The 21598-nt window shown below is 35.2% G+C and overlaps 1 protein-coding gene across 1 annotated transcript in view; it reads right to left on the bottom strand.

Annotated features, from left to right (window-relative positions):
* The window catches only part of LOC145688087 (uncharacterized), a 130000-nt gene extending 110802 nt beyond the window's left edge, over positions 1-19198 (bottom strand). Inside the window, exons 1-3 of the mRNA XM_081761822.1 lie at positions 18941-19198; positions 12712-12836; positions 7085-7187 (exon numbers count right to left, since the gene is read on the bottom strand). Coding sequence (XP_081617948.1) covers positions 7085-7187; positions 12712-12836; positions 18941-19093 — 381 coding nt within the window. The 5' untranslated portion in view covers positions 19094-19198. The remainder of the gene's footprint in view (positions 1-7084; positions 7188-12711; positions 12837-18940) is intronic.
* Positions 19199-21598: the final 2400 nt, after the last annotated feature.

The following is a 21598-nucleotide window of genomic DNA, read 5'->3' as shown; positions in this document are numbered from 1 at the left end:
ACCCTTCACCAAAGTATGATGTCTTTTATTTACAAAGATTAAAATAGTGTATTTTCTTCTTATTGACCAGATGAAGGAGATTGGTGTTTTGCACGCTGCCCCTTCTCTCAAAGCAGTCTCCAAGGCATCTGCATGGTTTTCCTTAATCTTGAAGGAAAATTCGCTCAGCCCAAGGCAGCTTCCTGAGGTTTCGCTTGTGGTGAGGATCCCTAGTCCAATGTGACCTCGGGTTCAGTTAAAGGTGTACCCCAAATCCAATGCGACCTAGGAGGAGGTGTTGGTTAGTTGACAGTGGTCCTTCTGTGGTCATTCTTTTATTTGCCTTCTTCGGGTGGCTCGCTCTCCTTCAGATCCTTTGGTGTGATCTGTGTCCTTTCTGTTTCCTTCTTGTCTTCCTCCTTACTGTATCGTCTGCTTTTATAAATAATGGCACGTAAAGTTATACATGTGCTTTTGTTGTTATGTGGTGATCCTTACAATATAAAATTTTAAATAAATTAATGAAATGATTGAAATGATGAAGTAGATTATGCTTTTATCTGTCATGGTGAACAGATAATTTGTCAAATAAGGGTTCAGTGGTAGAGCGTTCATCTTTAATGTGCAGAGTTCCCTGTTCGATCCCAGCTCCCGCCAAGTGGGTTTGTGATGAACAAATGATATTTTCTCGGAGTTTTCCGGTTTCTTTTCACTTTTGTCCTTCTCTCTTAGCCTCCATGTATAATCGTGGTACTCTAAGCTTTGTAAGTGTGTAATAGTAAAGTGTGACAAGATGAAATCAGACGAATTTTTTTTATGAAGATTGGCTTGTGCACATTTTAAGAAGTCTGAATTTACTTTATCCTTTGGAACTGAAACTAGTTAGTGTAAGAGATATGAATTCAATTCCTCTTGAAATCAGAAACATGTTTTAATATATGTTTCATAAATATTGTATGATTAATATGAAAAATAGCATGCTTTCAGGTTTTCCACTATGACATGCTACTGAGAGTTCAAGTCAATTAGGAGAAAAGGAATGGGAATCCATTTTCAACCTTAAAAACATTATTTAGCTTAACTTTGGATTTATACAATGACATTTTAAAGAACACAATGGTGTTCATTAAATTCTTCACCTCCATGTTAGTCAATAGTCAAATTCACTCAATATTCATATTGTTTGACATATGGTAAATAATTTGGGAACATCTCCTTTTTGCTATAAAGGCTCAATTAACATTAACCTTTATCCGGGCAAGACATTTTTGTAACGTAAACGAGCAACTGGGGCCTGTGAGGCCCAGTATATATTTTAAGTGCAGAATACACAAAATCAATGCCTATTGTCACTTACTGTTTAGACTAGTCTAGAATATATTTTTGTCAAGTAACGAAACTTCGTGTCACGCTTTTGTAAGCCGCGAAGCAGAATAGCAAATCCGGTCCAGACATTTCTGTAACGTAAACGATCAGCCGGGGCCTGTGAGGCCCAGTATATATTTTAAGTGCAGAACACTCAAAATTCAATGTCTGTTGCCGCATACTGTTCCGACTAAAGGTTACAATAGTCACGTGTTCAATATATAATTATGTGACAATTTGATCTAATATTTGACAGGAATTTCACTGAAGTTATACGGGGCCTCCTAGGCCTCGGTTGCCCGGTTACGTCAGGAAAAGATTTTCAAATTTAAAAAAAAGCATTAGCTTTACCAACTCGATATGTTCATGATATTAACTTAGACGAAAGATAGAAGAATTCAGTATTTTATGTCTTCGAAATATGTATGGTTATTGCGAAATTTTTAAAAAAATGAAGCTACTGGGCTTGGGAGGCCCCGGTTGCCCGGACAAGGGTTAAAAATTGAAACATTTGAACATACAAATATGGTACAACAGCATTAACTCTTTTATTTATGGAAGATTTGTGTATAGTAGACACTGAAGGACATTACAGTAAGAAAGTGGAATAAGTAGGATGGAAACAAAGAGAAAAGCAGATACAAAAAACTTATAATTTCTGTAATATTGATTAGGATGGGCCGAAATATCGCGGAAAAGTTTCGAATTTGGGTGGACGTTAGTGAACAGGAGATAACAGAAATAATAAATTTGGGGTATAAGGCTACATTCCGGTTGCACATGTGCTCAAGTGTTTGAAGAAATTCGGAAAAAATCACATTTATGCTATAATGATTAACATTTTCGAAATAAGCTTTTCTCGAATGTAATAGATTATATTATTATGTATTACCAACACAGAAAATTAATATTTTCTTTAAATTCATTAACATCTTCTAGTTGCACATAGCCTTCATAGTTCATGTAATTTTTGAAATTAATTTACAATTAAAGGTACATCACAGTTCAATGAAGAAAAATACTTAGACTTACATGTTTTAGTTGTTTTTTATTGAATACAAGTTTAAATGTTTAAAAACAAATTATTTTAGATATTGCTGATATTTGTGGACATATTTTATATAGCCAAAACTAAGTTTTTGTGCGAAGAGTAGTCCGATAAGCACATGTTGAACAATTGAATGTATCCGTTTCCATTCATTCTTAGGTAAAGGTACTTTGAAATCGAATTTATGGGGGAAATTTAGTATGGTTGACCTTGGCAGCAGAGTCGTTCTGATTAATCCGAGCAAATTAAAACGACGCCGAAATTTCTTAGAGTTTACAGTCATTGCGCCAGCGGAATACCTTGACCGATTTGAAGAATTCTATTTTTCTGAAGCATTATCAGTTTGAGCAAAATTCGACTGAAACTATTACATTTAAATATTAACAATCTAAGATAAGAAGTAATCGCAGAAATTTGAGTTTTTTCCAAATTTGTTGGAGAATTTAGAGCACACGTGCGACCTAGGATATAAACCGATTTTGTTTCTTTTTAGTTTCCCCAATTTGCTAATTTTCGCTGTATTATCACTTTACGAAAAGCTTTAAATGTTTCCGGCTAACTCTAATATTGCTTCCTATTTATAAGGAAAATACTATTATCTGTTAAGTAAGTAAATGTACATCTGTTTGTGAGTCTGGTATACTTACACCAATTAGTGTGGAAAATATAAGAGTTAAATTAGACAAATGTATAGTTTTGTGGGAGCATTCAATAAAAGTGAAATACATTATGTAAAATCACAAAAATTCTAAAAATTGATACATAGTGAAGATAAGTAACGAGAACATAAGAGAACTAGTGTGCAGTATTCTGCTATGCTGTGAAATTAATGTAAAATTATTACGACTACATTTTCGTTGGACTATTCAAACTAATGTTAAAATCGAAAGATTATAAAGCCTTCTCTAAATTTTAATTGATTCATTAATACAACCTCAAAGCACATTTTATCTCAACTGTACATTGCCAGGAAAGTATTTCTAAAAGTATTACATTTATTTCAATATTCTGTAAGAAAAAAACAATAAATGATAGACTAGTGTTTCTTCAATCATCACACCACGCTCCTTTGCATTGCAATAACCTTCCATTTTACATGACCTAAGACGTCGTCATTCTCTCCTTACAAAACTGTTGGACACTTCTCGCGGTGCATTGTGTCCTGGGAACTGACGTGAGCACGTAGTCACTATTTACTATTGAAGGCTAGAGCCACTTCAGGCCATCCCGGATTTGTAACTTGAGAGTTCATTACCACAGAAATAGACCGTGAAGTTAGTCTAGGCCACTATTTACATATTATCATCGAGTTGAGTTACAATAAACCATTCATCAGCCCCTAGCAGATTTGCCGGCTATTGAATCCAATCGTCAATATTAGCTTGGTTTTATTGTTTACCAGCCAAGAAGTTCAGCAGCAACTTCGCAGAGTCATTTCATGAATTGGAACAACTACAGCATCATTAAGAGCAAAGGATAATTAAGACCAGTTAGGCTTTAGGTTCGAGTTCTACAAGTTGAAGGTGATGAAGACTACCTACAGTGACACCACGGATCACATGACGAAGATTTAACAGCAGCGCCAGCGGCTCATCTGGGCGCTGTATAACCAAGATAATTCCATTGGCATCCTTCATTTTCGACTGGTCAAAGCCCCATCCTTGGCTTGAAGTCTCACCTTACCCAAGGAATGAACTTGGAGTGGACCTAACGGTTTCTTCTCCTCTGGTTGCAATGCAGCCTTCTGGAAGACTTTACCTCTCTTTCTGCTTGCAGTGGAGCAGCGAGAGATTCCTAATCGCAACCCGGCCTAGCTTGCAGTGGAGCGTAGTCGGCATCTCTAACCCCTATCTGCTTGCAGTGGAGCACTGAGTGTCCTACACCTCCTCACGTGGTTAACTGCTGAGGAAATTTTCCTGGGACCGTCAGATCGATAACTCATATTAAAGAAATTACAGTATTATACTATTTTAGTAGAATACTATTTACAGTGGATTTTCATAATAAACTGGTAGTGAGGAAAGATCATTACAAACACTTCACTCTCCCAAGCTCTGCCTAACATTTCATAAGGAGAATTTTGCAATGTAATCTCAGAAAAAAAATATTTATAATACGAAAATCTAATCATAATAAAGTTTGAGTCAATCGATTCGAAATGTTTCGAGAGTTCTACACGACACGAGAATAAGTTAAACTTACCGTATTCGTGATCATTTAAATGTAATTGTCATAGTCACAATTTTATCGTGAACGACGATTGCATGTCTAACTTGCTTTGCCGCACAAAATATTAAATTGTTTTGTATCACTTATCAACCACCGCAAAAATTGGAAAGTAAAAGCTGAAGTGTTCTTAACATAGATAAGCATTGCTGTCTTTTCGATTGGTAGTATGTTATCTTAACAATTAGACTACAACCTCTCTTCCCTACACCAGGTATCGTTGACGTTTTACAGGTAATCCAACCAGTACCACTACATTCAATCTTCTATTTCGTTTTTCTTGTTTGATACATTCTTTCTTATTCAGTTTATGCTGTTGTCTCATCTACAACGTGAATAATTTGTATTTACAGTTTCTCTCTCTCTTAAGTCTGTACGTAGTGGTGTCATTTGGTATTCTCATCAAATTACCGATGTTACTGATTCAATTCCCATATTCTCCTCACTAGTCGGTGCAGAGATGAAAATCTGACAAACAGTTTTGTATTTAATTGTTTGATAGGTAGTACATGTCCTGGTTAGGTAAAAAAGGTAAAATATATTGAATCTCATTATAGGTACGTATGCTGTTAATTAGTTTCCTCGAATGGCCAGAGATTTAATCTCTTGAATCCGTGTTTCCAATCCGTCCATTGTTTGGAAATGTACAGCTTAATGTAACCCCAAAAGAAATAAAATCACTTGGATCGAGAGATTCAGGTTAGCAATTAGTGAGATCCAAGCCGACGTTCAGAAAACTTCTGGTCCAAAAACTCGCGAACAATTACTGCAAAGTGGGGTAGTCCACCATTTTCCATAAAATGAGGCCATTAATGTTATGTTGTTATAAATCATAATAATCTTGAATCATCTGACGGTAGTGGTTGGTATTCATGGTATCGCGCTGAAGATATGGTCCAATGAATTTTATCGTTTCCATTCCGCCCACAAGGTCACTTTTCAACGAGTTTGAATCATTTCAGCAGTAGTTTGGAGATCATATAACGTGATGTTCACTAATGGATTTTAAAATGATTGATAAAACTCCCAACATGAGATAGGACCCAACATCACTCTATAAGATGTTTTCAAATATAGGGACCAATCTTAGCGTCAAGCGAGCATTAATTCCCTGAATTTCATCGTTCATTTACATTCCTCGATTTCATCAGCTTCAACTATTGCAATTAATAAGGTTTGCATGAATGAAACTTGAGTTCTTGATGCAAAATGAGACAAATGGCATGCTTTGATAATCCACTTTCACGAACTACCTAGCGTATTGATTTTCTTCTGGCTTCTGGTAAACATTTCTTATTACATTTTATACCAAGTCGGTGGTTACTAACATCGTATTACAGTTCATAACTGTCTTTGCACGAACGGTGGCATCCACCACATTCACTATACGTTACTATATTCATATCCCTGCAGTATAGCAATCGATTTCCACGCAGTTAATAATGCTTAGCAATTTGAACTCACTCAGAAACAGATAATCGGACTGCCTTGTTGGTTTAGATTTCACGTGCATCTACCAGCAGCCAACGATTAAATTATGTTAAATAGGAAATATGAAATCTTAATAATTAGTTTATGTTACAGCACTGTTTTTAACATTAAATCATTAATAATTATATTTTTATAGAGTGATAAGTGCACCTGGTTATTTTTCACTCGAATGTTGTCTGTTTCGTGAGACCGATTTGGCTGGAAACCAGTGACGGATAACCAAATAAAAATAGATCACGATACATAAGTCCGTTGATATCACTAGTGTTTTTTACGGGCACTGACCCTTGGTGAAGACCCTGAGAAGCATAATACCAGCTTCCACATCTATTTACTACGCAACTTGTATTTTGACTACACTGGAAATAAGGTATGGCCAACACCACATATAGAGACGGATTAAAAAAAGAACAGAGTAATATGGTGCGTTTTTTGACTGTTGAATAAATTAAAAGTCAAAAAAATAAGTCATCCTATGTGTAGTGTGTACATTAAATGCAGCATTACGTTTTCGTGTGCTGCCTTAAATAAGGGATTCCCAAACTGTTTATGAGAGTGTAGATTATGCCCTTCTAGAAAAGGTCAATTATGAAATTTATACTAATGTTAGTGATTTCGCTAGCGAATCTTTCAAATATATCTGTTCCAACCTAGGTCTCTCCCTATGCTGTTCCCAAATTTTTGGAGAGCTTAATAGAAACTCGAGAAACATGCGTTTGTATCGAGTCACGATGTGTATGTCGAGGCTAAGATGTGGTTCCGTCAGCAGAGAATTAACTTCTTTAAGGCTGCGATCCTGTGCCTTATATATCAGTGGAATTAATATATCAATATTTGTGGAGATTTCTTTTTGAAGTAATACATGGTACAATGACACTTTTTTGATTTCTGACCTGTTTACATTTGACTGCCCATCATACATAACTAGATACTTAATTATTCAGAATCCAGAAATACGTGTTCGTTGTGACATACCTCAGTTCCCTCCTTGATATTTATTACCAAAATGCGAACTTGATTGTCACTACTCTGTAGTGACTTTTGATTAATTATCATACTAGCTTTTGCATACCCTTCACTGAAATTATAAAAGAAAATAATGTATTACAGTTAAATGTATTAGTATATTATAAATGTATAATGTATGAGTTAAAGTTTAACTATAATCTGTCTTCTCTTCCTAACAATTATTATTAGTATTATTATTATTATTATTATTATTATTATTATTATTATTATTATTATTATTATTATTATTATTATTATTACATTAATATATATTATATTATATTAAATTTTAATGGTTATTAAAATGATACTATTCTTGTAAGAAATATAAAATTAATTTTCTAGTTATTGGTTTAAGCTATTATGGGTAAATACCTAAAAGCTTACTTGTGTTAGAATTGAATATATTTTATATTGAATTGCCATAATAATGTAATCATAACTTTATGACACAGCGTGACACCTAAATTAATTTATGCCTACTCACTAAACATGAATATGATTATTACCTAAACTACCTTAATCTGTACTCATTGTGAAATACTTGTTTTACACAATGTTGTATATTCTTATTCTTTGAAATGCACTTTGTAACACTGATTAGAGAACTACTCATAACGTTCAGAATACAGTGAATAATAGAACTTACTAATTTCCAAGAAGATTAATACCTCTTATCCAGAGGAGGAAATTTGTAACTCGAGAGGAAGTCAACGAGATCAGTACACTATATTCTGTACAGATTAGTTTGAAATAAAATATGAAAATATTGAGTATGATCAGAATATGAAACTCAGAATATAAGAATGCCACGTTCTTATTAGACATGGGGATTTCAGTAACATTGTAGGTTTGGTTCCATTTACATACGAATTATAATAAACTACGACTGCACTGGTTCACACAATATATGCAAACACGCTTTGGTATAAAGAGACACATTCATATATATATAATAGATACTAACAGATAAAGAAGCGGCCGTCATGAAAAAAGTATATTGTTGAAAGGACAATAAATAACTTTCTAGTAGCAGCGGAAATGAACTAATTTTAAGTTAGCCACTATGTAACCGTTTTTAGGAAATTGTATTAATACTTGTTACGTTACTTTTCTTCTAAGTCCTACGCTAATATTGCCAAATTTTAGATCAGAATGAAATTCTTAATTGGGAAGCGCAAAAGCCAACATAAACTACAAACATTTCTAATGCATAAACAGAAAGAGAAACCAAAACAAAAAACATCATGCAAGCAAACAGAAAAGAAAAGTGATAATTTTACACTTTAAATATACGACATATTCTAAAGAAAAGGAAAAAGTATCTTCAAGAATGTTACATCTTTGGCCAAGCTATATTATGATTCCTCTGCAGGGAGAAACAGATTTACGCTTTTTGGTTCAAACATTAAGATTAAGATTCAGTATATTCGTCATTAAGAAGTGAAATAAATTGAAACGAATGCACACAGAAACATAAATTTTGGTAATAAAGAAATGTTCATGAAAATAGTTGCTAATAGATGTGATGAAGATTGAAAGAAGATAATTTCGTTAGCGCAGGAAAGACGTTGTACAGTCCAAAATCAAGGTGGAAGTAGAAAAACAAATTTTGATATTTACTATTTATACAAATATATTTGATATTAATATATTTAATACAGATTGATATTTAATTCACAACATCCAAAGGATGAACCAGACGGTTTACAAGTAATTCCATCAAATAAAGACGTAGTATATTCCACAAAAATTTGGATCTAGGTATTGATAGTAGTTCTCTCAATTTGCTTCTAAAGTTACTTCGGTTCAGGAACTAGGTTCTTAAAGCGAAACCGATACCATAGACGAGACACTCGAAATTGTCCTTACTGAGCAGGCAGAAATCAAAATATTGTCACGGGAGCTCAGTGGAGCAGAACGCTTACCTCTGGTGCGTGGTGTTCCGGGTTTGATTCCAGGTCAAGTAAGTATGTGGTGGATGGCGTGTCCATGGGTTTCTGGGGGTACTCCCTTTTTCTCCCACATTATCATTCCACAAATTCTTTCACCATCATTGACTTCCTTAATCATCGTCTCTCTTAACCTAAACGGTATAATTGTGGGATATTAAACTGACAAATTTTCTTTTGAATGTTAGATACTAAAATTAAATATTCGAAATAAGTTTCAAGGTGGTCAGTTTGGACGCTTAAAGACTATTCAGTAAAAATTTAACTAATATAGAAAATCAGTATCCAGGTAGCATTCTGGACAGAATTCTATCCGTCTGTAGGCTACCAAATGTCAAAATAATTTTGAATATTAACGACTAAGCACGTCCTGGTGTCACAGGATTATGCTTACTGGAAATCTTTATCTACTTGTCGGTTTCTACTTGTAGTTATTTCAGACCAAAAATGGGATGCCACTTAAAAAATTGATATAATTCTATGTTTTCTTGATTTCATATCAGGAGTGTCCGGACAAAAGGGCGAAGACATATGGGCATGAGTCAAAACAGCTTTAGTCAAAGTGGTCCCATTTCAGGGAGCCCTGGTCAAAATGTCGTTTAAAAAGGGACCAGGTCATTATGGCCCTTCATCACAAAGAATCGAATTAAAATGGCCTTCAAAAGGAAGCTGCCAAAAAGGACATGTATGAGAAAAGGACATACATAAAATGGACTCTCCCTCAAATGGACCCAGAATGAAAAGGCATCTCATCAGCAGGACCATTGCCAAAACCCACACTGCAGAAGAACCGTGGTCAAAAAAGCCCGAAGCCAAAGTATCAAAATTGCATATCAATGAAAAAAGAGACAGGAAAGAAATAATTAAAAATGAAATGAAATATTTCAGTTTAACCTCCCAGGAATATACCCTTTAAGCTAAGGGAAACTATGATTAAAGCAAGTGAATGAAAATGGAATTAGAAAGTGGGAAATGCGAGCATCCTGAGAAAACCCACGGATACGATATTGTCCACCACAAACTCACTTAACCGGGATCGAAGCAGTGACTTAACGCACCAGAGGTAAGCGCTCTACCACTGAGCCACAGTGCCCCCTGTATAATATAACTTTTACTTTGCATTGCTTTACTGACAAGTAAGGGATCATATGGTTGTCGCGCAAATCAGATGCAGACATACACCATCTGATTGAGCATGAAAAGATATGGAGAACACAGAAATTTAAGGTGCTAAGGGCCACAGGGAGCGGAGCAAGGAAAGAGGAAACATTGAATGTCGGCAAAATTGGAGAAAGTCTGGAATGACGGGAAAAGTTAATTTCTTTCAAACAGGGAAAGGAAGTCAACCAAAAGAAAGAAACTAAACATAACAAGGGCATCAAGAACAAAGAAAGATCATAATCAGGGTTGCCATCCGGACCGCAGTGTTGCCAGTGCTGCATAATATTGATTTTAGCACAGTATAGCAATTCATGCACAAAGAAAGATATTAGTAACACAAAAGACAATTGAAATGACTGTACACGTGCGTAAAAAAGTTTAACGTAGTCGTGAGTGAATATTACACCCGCGTGAATACAAACGGGGGAAAATAGAGAACAGTACACACCATTTATATTTTAATTGCAGTTCACGTAAAGTACGTGGTCAACACACAAACATTTCTCGCAGTGAACAGAGCGGATGAAAGCAAACTGATCACATGCGTCTCTGCAGAATTTTCTGTGAGTCCTTTTTCAAAGCAATATGCGGAAGGTGTTTCAAACTGTCCAGGATGTTCATTGGAGTAGCCACATTTGGAAAACGCAAAGAGTATCATCTTTTGGAATCGCTTAGAGGAAAACTGGTAATGAACAAATGAGTGAAGGCGGAGAAAGTTCTCACGTAGCCACACATTAATACTGGAGAACACTAACGTATCTGTGATGAACTTCACCATGTTTTTGAATGGACGAAAAAGAACACATCAGCAGGTTGTATAAGGCCTGTACATTTCGGAGGAATCAGCTTTTTGTAGAACTGGACACTGTCAGGAACTGTCATGTTGTAGAGAGTGTCATCCTTGTTTGGAGTCCAGGAGTCTCACCAAGAGCAAAACACGATCCTTACCCTGAAGATCGGGTCACAAAACTTCTTCCAGGAAGATTTGCAAATCCCGTTTGGACATATTCACTGATCTGCTTGCATATGCTTTCACATTGTGGAATTCAGCAACCATGCGCGCTGGAAAGCTACCACTGGATTCATACATGTGTGTAAGCAATGTACCGTCCATCCCAATCACCGGCATAATCATATACGAACGCGTCGTTGCGGTAACTGAACCTACGGCACCAAATATTAGGTTGTCCTTTAAGGGCAAGGGTTCTGCCTGAATGCAACTCTTTAGCAAATCTCTACTGATCTGTATTAAGGACCTTTCATGTCTGTATTTGTCCTCCCTCATTTACATTATTCACTCACGACTATCGTTAAACCTTTTTACGCGCGTGTACAGAGTCTTTTCAATTGTCTTTTGTGTTACTAATATTTTCCTTGTGCATGAATTGCTATACTGTGCTATACTTTCCATATCAATGTTATACAGTGCTGGCAACACTGCGGTCCGGATGGCAACCCTGATTATGATCTTTCTTCGTCCTTGATGCCCTCGTTATGTTTAGCTTCGTTCATTTGGTTAACTTCCTTTCCCTGTTTGCAAGAAATTAACTTTTCCCGTCATTCCAGACTTTCTACAATTTTGCCAACATTCAATGTTTCCTCTTTCCTCGCTCCGCTCCCTATGGCCCTTAGCACCTTAAATTTCTGTATTCTCCATATCTTTTCATGCTCAATCAGATGGTGTATGTCTGCATCTGATTTGCGCGACAACCATATGGTCCCTTACTTGTGAGTTTTCCAATACTGCTTCAGAGATTGGTAGCATGCAATATGTTACGCAATGTCTTTACGCGTAAAACTCGGCTTCCATTTGCGCAGTTGCTTAATCGTATCTAATGGCACTTACCTTTTTCTCCACGACGAGAAGCTGTGGTCTGTCTTTTTGAAACTAGACAAAATCCAAAATAATATAACAAGTTATAGATATATTCCTTTGCAAATTGAGTATGTAAACGATTTGAAAGTACGGTAAACCAGCCCCTGGTGTGCCATTAGATTCATACTCTTTGTTGAGCAAGTTGTGAGTTAAGCTTAGCCAGGTACAATAGATTAAATCTTTCTAAATTGTACATCCGTATTAGAGTAGTTTTCTTCTCTCTTACAGTGGTAAAAGTGTAAGGGAATGCGGGGGGATGCCGTCCCTCCCTCCGCCTCGAAAAAACATGTGCGGTGTCCCCCCAGTTTATAAAAAAATACAATGGGCAAAGATAGGCAGGGGAACGGTGTGACGTCATGCCGCTACCTACCGTCCACCTACCTTTTAAGATGCACTTTTACCCCTGCTCTCGTAATGCTGGATCTAGTTTTTAGCGAACGTGCATTTCGTGCACGAAATCCCGGGATCGATTTCCAATTGGAGCATCTTAAAATGTAAAAGCATTATAGTGGTTTGGATGGTACGACTAATACGAAAGCATGCAACTACATAAACATACAACAGTAAAAGACACAGCTACTATGTATTGGAAGATCATTTCTCACCTTGCTATTGTTGGTAACGCCGAATTGTATGTAATGCAAGCACCGTACAGATTATTCAAAACTTCACCTACATATGTTACTTTATTTGCATTGTCTAAAACCAACCACTTTGGAAAAACCCTTATCTATAAATAGAAGAAAATATAATATATGTTCTAAACAGAAATATTCCCAAATTTGATAAATAACGTCATAATGTTTAATACAACATGTCTCATTTAAAGTGTTTCATTTCATTTGTGCTATGATTAGATCAATTATTATTTAAGTAATGAATGATTTATCAGAATTGACACCTAAAGCAGTTATCATTCAAACGTTAAGAAGAGGGAACAACATGCACATTAAACTACAGTGTGCGTGTGGTGGAAGGGTTATCGTAAAGAAATGAAAATAACTCGCAAAATAGTTTGGAGACCATCATCCAATTTCGGTTAACTGAAGTTTTGTCATCGACTTTATCACCAGCTTCCCTGAATAGACTAGGCCTCATCAAGTTAAAACATTCTGACATGTAGTGCGTCATTATCTCGGTAACCAATGATCCGATTTTGATTTTTTAAAATTATAAGTTAAGCCTGCATGTAATCGATTATAAATGTAATGAATACAGGAATATACAATAAAAGCGAGAAAATTAGAAATATTTAAAATTGTATAAACTACTCTTACATATAAATGATTTTTTCTTCACAATGGTCCATTTTATGAAAACATGTAACCTATAACGCTTGAAAGAGCATAAAAAGATCTTTAATTTGGTACACAATACGTTAACATCTGGTGGGAAATAGTTGAAATATAGTTAAATTAAGAAATCTGTACAACAGAATAGAAGGAATATGCAAGGAGTCAACTGGACGAAACTTAAGATTGTGTGATTACAAGCATATTCGGAACCCGGCAAATTAATATTATTTTTTCTACACTTTTGTGAATTGTTATACAAATCAATACTATTTACATTACATTGCAATTGTCATTAAATGAACATTATATTGTTCAAATAAATAGTATGGAAGACACTAAAAAGCCACATCATAAATACGTCTTTGCATACATGTCAATATTTAAACTTAACTTCTTTAAACATAAGAAATAGCTACTGAAAACTGAATATTCCACAACAAAATACTAACAAAGTGCCAAAAGTTAATAACATAAACCTATTCCACAAGAAAGAAAACTTCTTAGTCACATTGCTGTTCATCACAGGAGCCTCGGCAGCAGCAAAGATGTGTACGCTGAACACCATTTGTTGAACATAAGCACTGTTTTGAGCAAAGAAGAAGAATTCTGCAGCCACATTTAAGCAATTCTCTTGAACTTTTAGAAACTTCTGTTTGGGTCATCCATAAAGGCTTCCAAGATCCATCTTCTTACACCCAGCCGTAGTTTTCTTTACTTGGAGCCCTTATCTTTGACTTAACGGAATTAGCCCAAATACTGGTCTGATATAGAGATCGATTCGTGTGCTGAAGGAGAACATCACGAATTGGAGGCAAGGTTTGCATAAGCTTAATATTCTTCCCACTTGTAAAAAGAACACGTCTCAATTTATTTATCTCTCTTCCACTGCACATGATGAGTCATACATTATACACGTGAATTTCTCTAATTGTGAGAAAATACCGAAATCAAGAGTGAGTGCTAAAATGGCTTTTGTCCGGAGTACTGGAAAGCTGTAGTTACCGATAGGTAAGACAGCCTACCTTTCCAACCAGACTACTTTCCTTTTCTCCTGAACTGAAACGTTGTGTCTGATCCAGTGATTGCTTGGAAAAAGAAGAGTGTTTTGGCTTTATCAGGTCCTCATTCATCGTACAATTGGTTAATGCAATAAAATAGGAATTTATTTCCTCGGCCAAACGCTACCCACACCTGGATATCAGAATATTATGTAGGTATGAAAGAAAATACTCCAAGGAGAATAACGACTATATTAGTGCCAACTGTCCTAAACATTACTTTTGCAAAGCCACGATCTGCAGCATCATCCACATGAAGACAAAGTCGTGTATCAGGCCCTTCGTGGAAAATATCCTACATTTTATGCTTTCCATTCAAAGCAATCACTGAACTTCTAAAGTAATATAAACCTGTTAGCCCTGCGGTAAGCTTATTTCCACCACATAACCAGTAAGGCAATTAAAGAAGTTTTGTTTTCATTATGATGTAAAAACCCTGGGAAGTTTTGTGGGGGAGTTTTCTATTTTTGTAACTTTCCTTCCCTCTCTAATTCCTCTCTTTTGTCACCAAGATTCCTTTAGTGAAGCTTAGGGAAGCTTCCCACACAATGTCTACTCTTTGACAATCTTGAAATTGTATCATCAATGAAAACCTCATCGTAGCATACCCGTGAAATGTAGTTCCAGTGCCTCTTCCAAGTAAATGAATCGCTATACTACCATCAAAAATCTTAACTTCAAAAAGAGGTTATATTTTCGATTGATTCTCTGAAAATATTCAGTAGTATAGACATATTTGGCGAGTAAAAGTTGCTCGTGATCAGAGAATGATGGTGGCCAGCTACGATTTTCATGAGCAAAAAAGTACTGCAGACTACCCTCACGGACTTGATATGATGTGTGCAGCGGACTGAACAAACTATAATCATTTTTCAATTCATATATTTCAATTCACTGAACAAACTATAATCATTTTTCAATTCATATATTTCAATTCACTGAACAAACTATAATCGTTTTTCAATTCAATTCATTTAAACACTTCATGTTCCCGAGATGTACAGAAACAATCTTCCGTAGTTCTGCTAATCACGCACAAAACACCAAGGCAAAAGATACTTAAGTACAGTTACATTTGATAGGAAGTTACTTAACCGGTGAGCTGTAACAAATATCAAAATTAGAAGTTCGAATTCCAGCACAAGATCTCAATATGAAAACATAGGACTTTTCTGTATTATTCCTTTCTGCTACTGTTGGAATCTTGTTTACGGTTACTGGATTCTTGTTCTGCATGAAATCCTGGCTTTTGAAGAATTCCTAGAACTACAGCTGTGATTTGGTGTGCTCTTCTGGTTCTAGCTACCTGAACCTGCTGCTCCGGCCTCGCTAAGGACAATGTCCACCGGGTACCCTTTAGTATGTGGCTTAGTAATCTCCATAAGGCTATTTCTATGTGTAGTTCACCAAGCAAACGATAAAACTTCATTCTACATAGTACGAATCGGGCCATCTCCATTGTATTTGGTTTGCTGGTTTGCAAATAAAGGTTGGATCAAGGATAATAAACAGTATTTGATTATGATTACATCGGTCAGTGATTTTCTTTATAATAGACATGAAGTGCTTCACTATTGAAAGAGACGCCCTTTTTCAGTTAAAACGAGGATCATGACGTTGGTACTTTTTAGTAGAACGTACATATTCTGATTGAGCCGAATAGTACTCTTCCCGCAAGCTTTTATTTTCACCTAGCGGAGAATTTCTTTCAATCCGCTGTCTCTCTGTCATAAATGCTTCTTCGAACCCTGACTGTATTTGTTCTTCAAGAGTAATAGGAACTTGCAGTTTGTCTAAATCGCATGCAGATACGGATGGTACAATAGCATAGGTATCTGGCAATAAGTAATCTTCTACTGATGAAGAAACTTCAATTGGTACTGGCGGTAAACCAGCGTTGGAATCGGAAGGCAATTGGAATGTACTAATACTTGTTCCATGGAAAGATCCTGTCGAAGTAGTAGATTATGTGTTATGGTCTAATTGTCGAGAGCACAACCGGTGTACAAATTAGTCCTTAATGGAAAGAGACAGAAAAGACAATTTAATTTGTAATGTCTGCATGTCGCTGCTGTTTTATGATCTCCAATTTGCAGCACAGGAATATATGTTGCAGAAATGCCTAACTCATGTAAATTACTGATAACGTTTGTGGAGCGAGTAAGAGTGTGCATCTGTAAACCTACCTACAGTGTAAGCGGCGGTTCATGGGACATCTTGTGCCTTTCTCTTCGTAGTGCTAATCTTCTTTCCTTAAAATTAAAATATATTAATTGACTTATTGTTAGGACAACTTGAGAATATGTTGTAGAAATTTATTCTATGTTAGATCAATACAGCAGTAATTGAATGAAATTCCTAAGACTTTATAGAACACTGTCATCTCAGCAGCTCCTGTAAAGTATCCTGAAACTTTTTGGCACTCCCAGTTTATCATATCTCTACTTAAACATAGTTATCATTAAGTAATCATGACAACAATAATGACTAAAGAATTTAATGTAAAACATTTCTGCCAAACACCGCTTACTTTCAGTAAGTTGACCACCTAGACAGTTTTTTCTATTTGCGTTGGGTTTCTTTCCAACACCTATCTTTCGATTATTTCTCATCACAATTTAACGTAATATACATCAAATTCAAGCTCTTTTTCTCCTCTTTGCAACATTATAGGTGCATGGTTTCATAAAATGGACCATGTTGGAGGAAACTTCATTAATATGTAAATATGTTTTATAATATCTTAAATATTTCTAATTTTCTAGTTTTTATTATATTTTATTGTCTTCATTACTGTTACAATCGATTTCGGGCTTAACTTATAATTTTTTAAAAAAATCATCAAAATCGGATCATTGGTTACCGAGATAATGATCTTTAAAAGAACCTTCCAAAAATCCAATATGGCACCATATGTCAAAATGACGGCAAGAAAAGTTTCGTAGCCGACCCTAAAACGAATTAAATACCGAAGTACTTAAATTCTGCCAAGTTTCATACATGTGTCCAGCCTGTCACGTTCCTATCCTTAACAGACCAGACTATTTTCCTCACTCAGTAGTTTCTTGCCACCGCCTTTCTTCCTTAATGCACAGCCAGTTTCCAGCAATTGGTTATGCCACTGAACAATGTATGATGGTTATAAGTGATTTTGTGTCCGTACTGTTGCCTGAATTTTCTCTGCATAGTTACAGGGGATTTGAATTCAGCAAAGCGAAACCGGCACACAGCTTTCTGGCGCATAATAAAGGCGTCATTTTCCTCACTTGTAAACAAACACAAAGGAAATGCACCGTAGTAACATTGCGATATTTCGTTCACTGGTGATAACAAAACTCGAGGCAAACGAAACCGAGATCCTGTCACTGCTGGTTACCAAGGCGTATTTTTTAATTATTATTTTTTATTGATACATTTTCAACCGGACACAATATATAATTACTTTCGAACACTTATATATGAGATTAATATTTTATAAACTTTAGGAATTACCTCGTTATATGTAGTGAAGAAATACAACCACTTTTATATATGAACTAGCTTAAACAACTTGGCCTGGACGTTCATAAGTCAGTGGGTCAATCAGAACTTTTCTTTACAGAGATTTAGAAGTATGTTCGGAAAGATGGTAACCAACAAGAACTAAATCCTTGAATAAAAGCGATTTAAGTTATAAATTAGTGTTTATCTTGCATAATTTGACCACTTGCTGGAATTTCCCTTTATCATTTATCTGTATTCAATAACTTTGTAGAACTTCGTGTTTAAGCAGTGAGCATACTCGTCTTTGGTATGGAAGGACCTGGTTCGATTCCTGATTGGAGCTCATGTGGTTTGGATACCACATTAGGCTCTGGGTCGATGTTTTATACAGTCTTGCTGCTGAAAGAGATACTTTTGAAGCAATTGTGTGATAGAACATACCTCTGTCGAGCATATTCATTGGGGCAACTCAAAATTCAGGACATGTTTTATAGTGAATGATACTCTATGTACTTTAAGGATTAAATTCTTTATCTTTTAATATTTGTTTTTCCTCTGACTATTTATGAAACTTAAGATTAAGTAGTGCATGTATTAAACTAAATTTCAGACACACTCAAGAGTCCGACACTTACGGTATCACATACTCATCTTTGCAATGATTAGAGAATGTGTCGTGTACTTAATTGGAAGATGTCAATTTTGTACAGCATTTTTCTTTTCAAGTTACTTTATTATCACTGAGATTAGGAATAGCGTTACAAACCGTAGAAAATGAAAATTTGTTGCATGATTTTTCACTTACTTAACTGAACTTGATTTAAGGGCTAAAGAAGGGAAAATGTCTGAATTACACTCTCTACGTATTCATCATGCGAGTTTCAAGAAGTCAATGTAAAAGTAAAGTTACGTTTCTTAAGTAAAGTGATAAGAAACAACTGATGTGTCAAAATATCATGTAATGATGATACAGTAGATTCTGTGTTATACGTACATACCTTGGTCTGAAGATCAGTGATGTTAACTTTGCTCAGTGATTTATCTTCTTCATACTTTATCATATTAGGTAACGTTCTTTCACTAAGGTAAGTAACTGCTTTGAAGAAACCTCTATAATATTTCCGTTTCTCTTTATCAACATTGCCAAACATCCTTCACAAATAAAGACAAAATATTAATAATGTATTTCTCTGTCATTTATTTAATGAATGAAAGACCTCCTTCAACAAACATCTGTGATTATCGGACTTTTTTAGTCGTGGTAGAAAACAACGTGGTATTTAGAGAATGAATCCTCCATTTTACGAACCTTTGAGATACGATCACGGACAATCTTTTCCACTCAACCTTTAAGCTACCTCTTCACAATGCGCAGAAATAACTTTCAGTTGATACGTATTAACAGAGGAAATGTTTTCTGATTTGTAACAAATCTGCAATAGTCTACAATGTAGTAAACGGAAAATTTCTTTCCAGCAAAATGTCTTTGTTATAGGTCTATAATCTAGTGTAGCAGTTACGAGTCGAATTTAAAACTGTATGTTCTCATTGCGTTACTTATAGTACAGTTATTGTGCGAATTAAAATAAATTTGCAGGATGATTGTTCAGAAGAAAACCACCACACATGTGTGTATTTTGCAGTACACTTCCATATAAACATATCCACGAGCAATACTGTCTTTCCTTAGAGAGATAATTTCCCCCTCAACCCTTAGTAAATGAAAAATTGAGTTCACTTTTTAATAACCAATAGTTACATTTCTAACTAGTGTAAATGTACTGCGGCGCATTTTCTGTGAATAATCTACACCTTTATGTAACGGATAATTCTCACTTACGGATAGCCATGTTTCATTGGTGCCCGTCATTGAGAGGTTTCAGTTTATTACTTTCCTCACGCACTAATATATTATATCATAGACCAAACATTAGTCCCACTCATGAAAATCATATGAACAGAAATGGAGAATACTAGGCGGATGAAACGAAAAACAAATAAGAAAGTTATGAAAATAGAATAGGAGAGAGGAATAATAATGGGTGATTCCTAAAATTTGACACAGATGATTACCTGTTATATACTTCTCTAATGTTAATTGAAAATTCTTCTGTACGTCACAGTTGGTTAGCTTAGTCCATCATCTTTAATGACACGGAGTTTTGTTGGAGTGAAGTAATGTATAGGAGAAATATTGCATCACGAATCATAAAGGATTGACTTCTCGAGTGTACACCTTTTATGATAACCACATTAATAACGGAAAAATATTTATCGCAGATCATTTTAAACAAGCAACTATATATCGCTGTATTCGTCGTTGGCTAAAGGAAATATCACGAAATCGGAAATTACTTGTAACGAACAAATCCAACATTCGCCGTTTGGAATCAAAAAATCTGGAAAATCAATGAGAATGTTAGATAAACAATTCAAATGTAGCCAGTCTTATGTAGTAGAAACTCTTAAATGCAAACGTCAAATGCAATACAGATGAAAAATACAAGTTCCGAAGAGAAGTGAGAAGCAGTAACAAAAACTTCAAGCAAGATGCAGACGTTTGATAGAAAAAAAATCCTGGAAAGCAATTTATTCCCGGTGATGAAAGTCATTTTGCTTTCAAACATTTGAATAAAAATGGAAACGTTGTGTTTTACACGACTGAATATAGCATTTTCCCCTGCAGATGTAAAAAGAAAAACAAATTTGAGAATTACTCCTGGTATGGAGCCGTTAACCTGCTGGGGTTTCACAACCGTTTTCCGTTTCACAACCTTCGCGAATGACAATCAATCAAGAAGTGTACCTAAATGATTGGATTAAGAAACGACTTGTTCCGTTTATCAAAAAGTACCATTACGATCATAATTATGTCTTTGGCCAAATCTTGCCTCATCTCACTATGCGAAATAAGTGGTATCATATTTACCCAATGAAATTATAATTTTTATTGCTAAACACGATAATAAACATTGTGTTCCGCAGCTTCGGCCAATTGAACAATTTTCATCAATTCTTAAAAGGCTTGTTCACCAGAATAGATGGGAAGCCAAAAATGAAAAGAACCTTTAACAAAATACAGTTTTGTTAGAAAAAGTAGAATTGGATCTCACCCAGCAGATGACAGATAGTGTACCTTAAAAAATTAGATCATGTTCAACGCACTGGAAGAATTAATTAATCTATGTTATATCTTTTAGTTCATTATGTACGAGACTGTAATAAATTAACATTGCATTTTTTAAAATCATTTTTTTTTTTCATTTTTGTACTGAATCATATTCAGTGCCAAATTTAAGAAATCACCCGTTATTAGAAATCATTGAGAAGATAAAATAATCACTTTAGGTCATTGTATGAGAGACGATTTATTCTGATAGACACAGTAGAACATACGGTGGAAGATAAACATAGAGGAGCAAGAAGATGACTTCAATTGATGGGCATCATTACAACGGATAATACTCCTTCAGCACAAAATAAGTTAGTTTGTTTGTTTGTTATTTAGTTTTTGTCAACTCGATGGCGTATTTTGTAGGCTACGGGACCTACCGGCCGTAGCCCTAGAATATTACAAAATAAAGTTATTTTATTATAAACTAATTTTGATATTTTACTATAAACTAATATTAATAATTTTACACTTTAGTGTCTTC

The sequence above is a fragment of the Thermobia domestica genome, chromosome 1, assembly GCF_964235325.1.
Source record: "Thermobia domestica chromosome 1, izTheDome1.hap1.1, whole genome shotgun sequence".
In the NCBI taxonomy this organism is placed as follows: Eukaryota; Metazoa; Arthropoda; class Insecta; order Zygentoma; family Lepismatidae; genus Thermobia; species Thermobia domestica.
The sequence above is the reverse complement of the archived record's forward strand: the minus strand, read 5'-3'. Positions and strand labels throughout refer to the sequence as shown.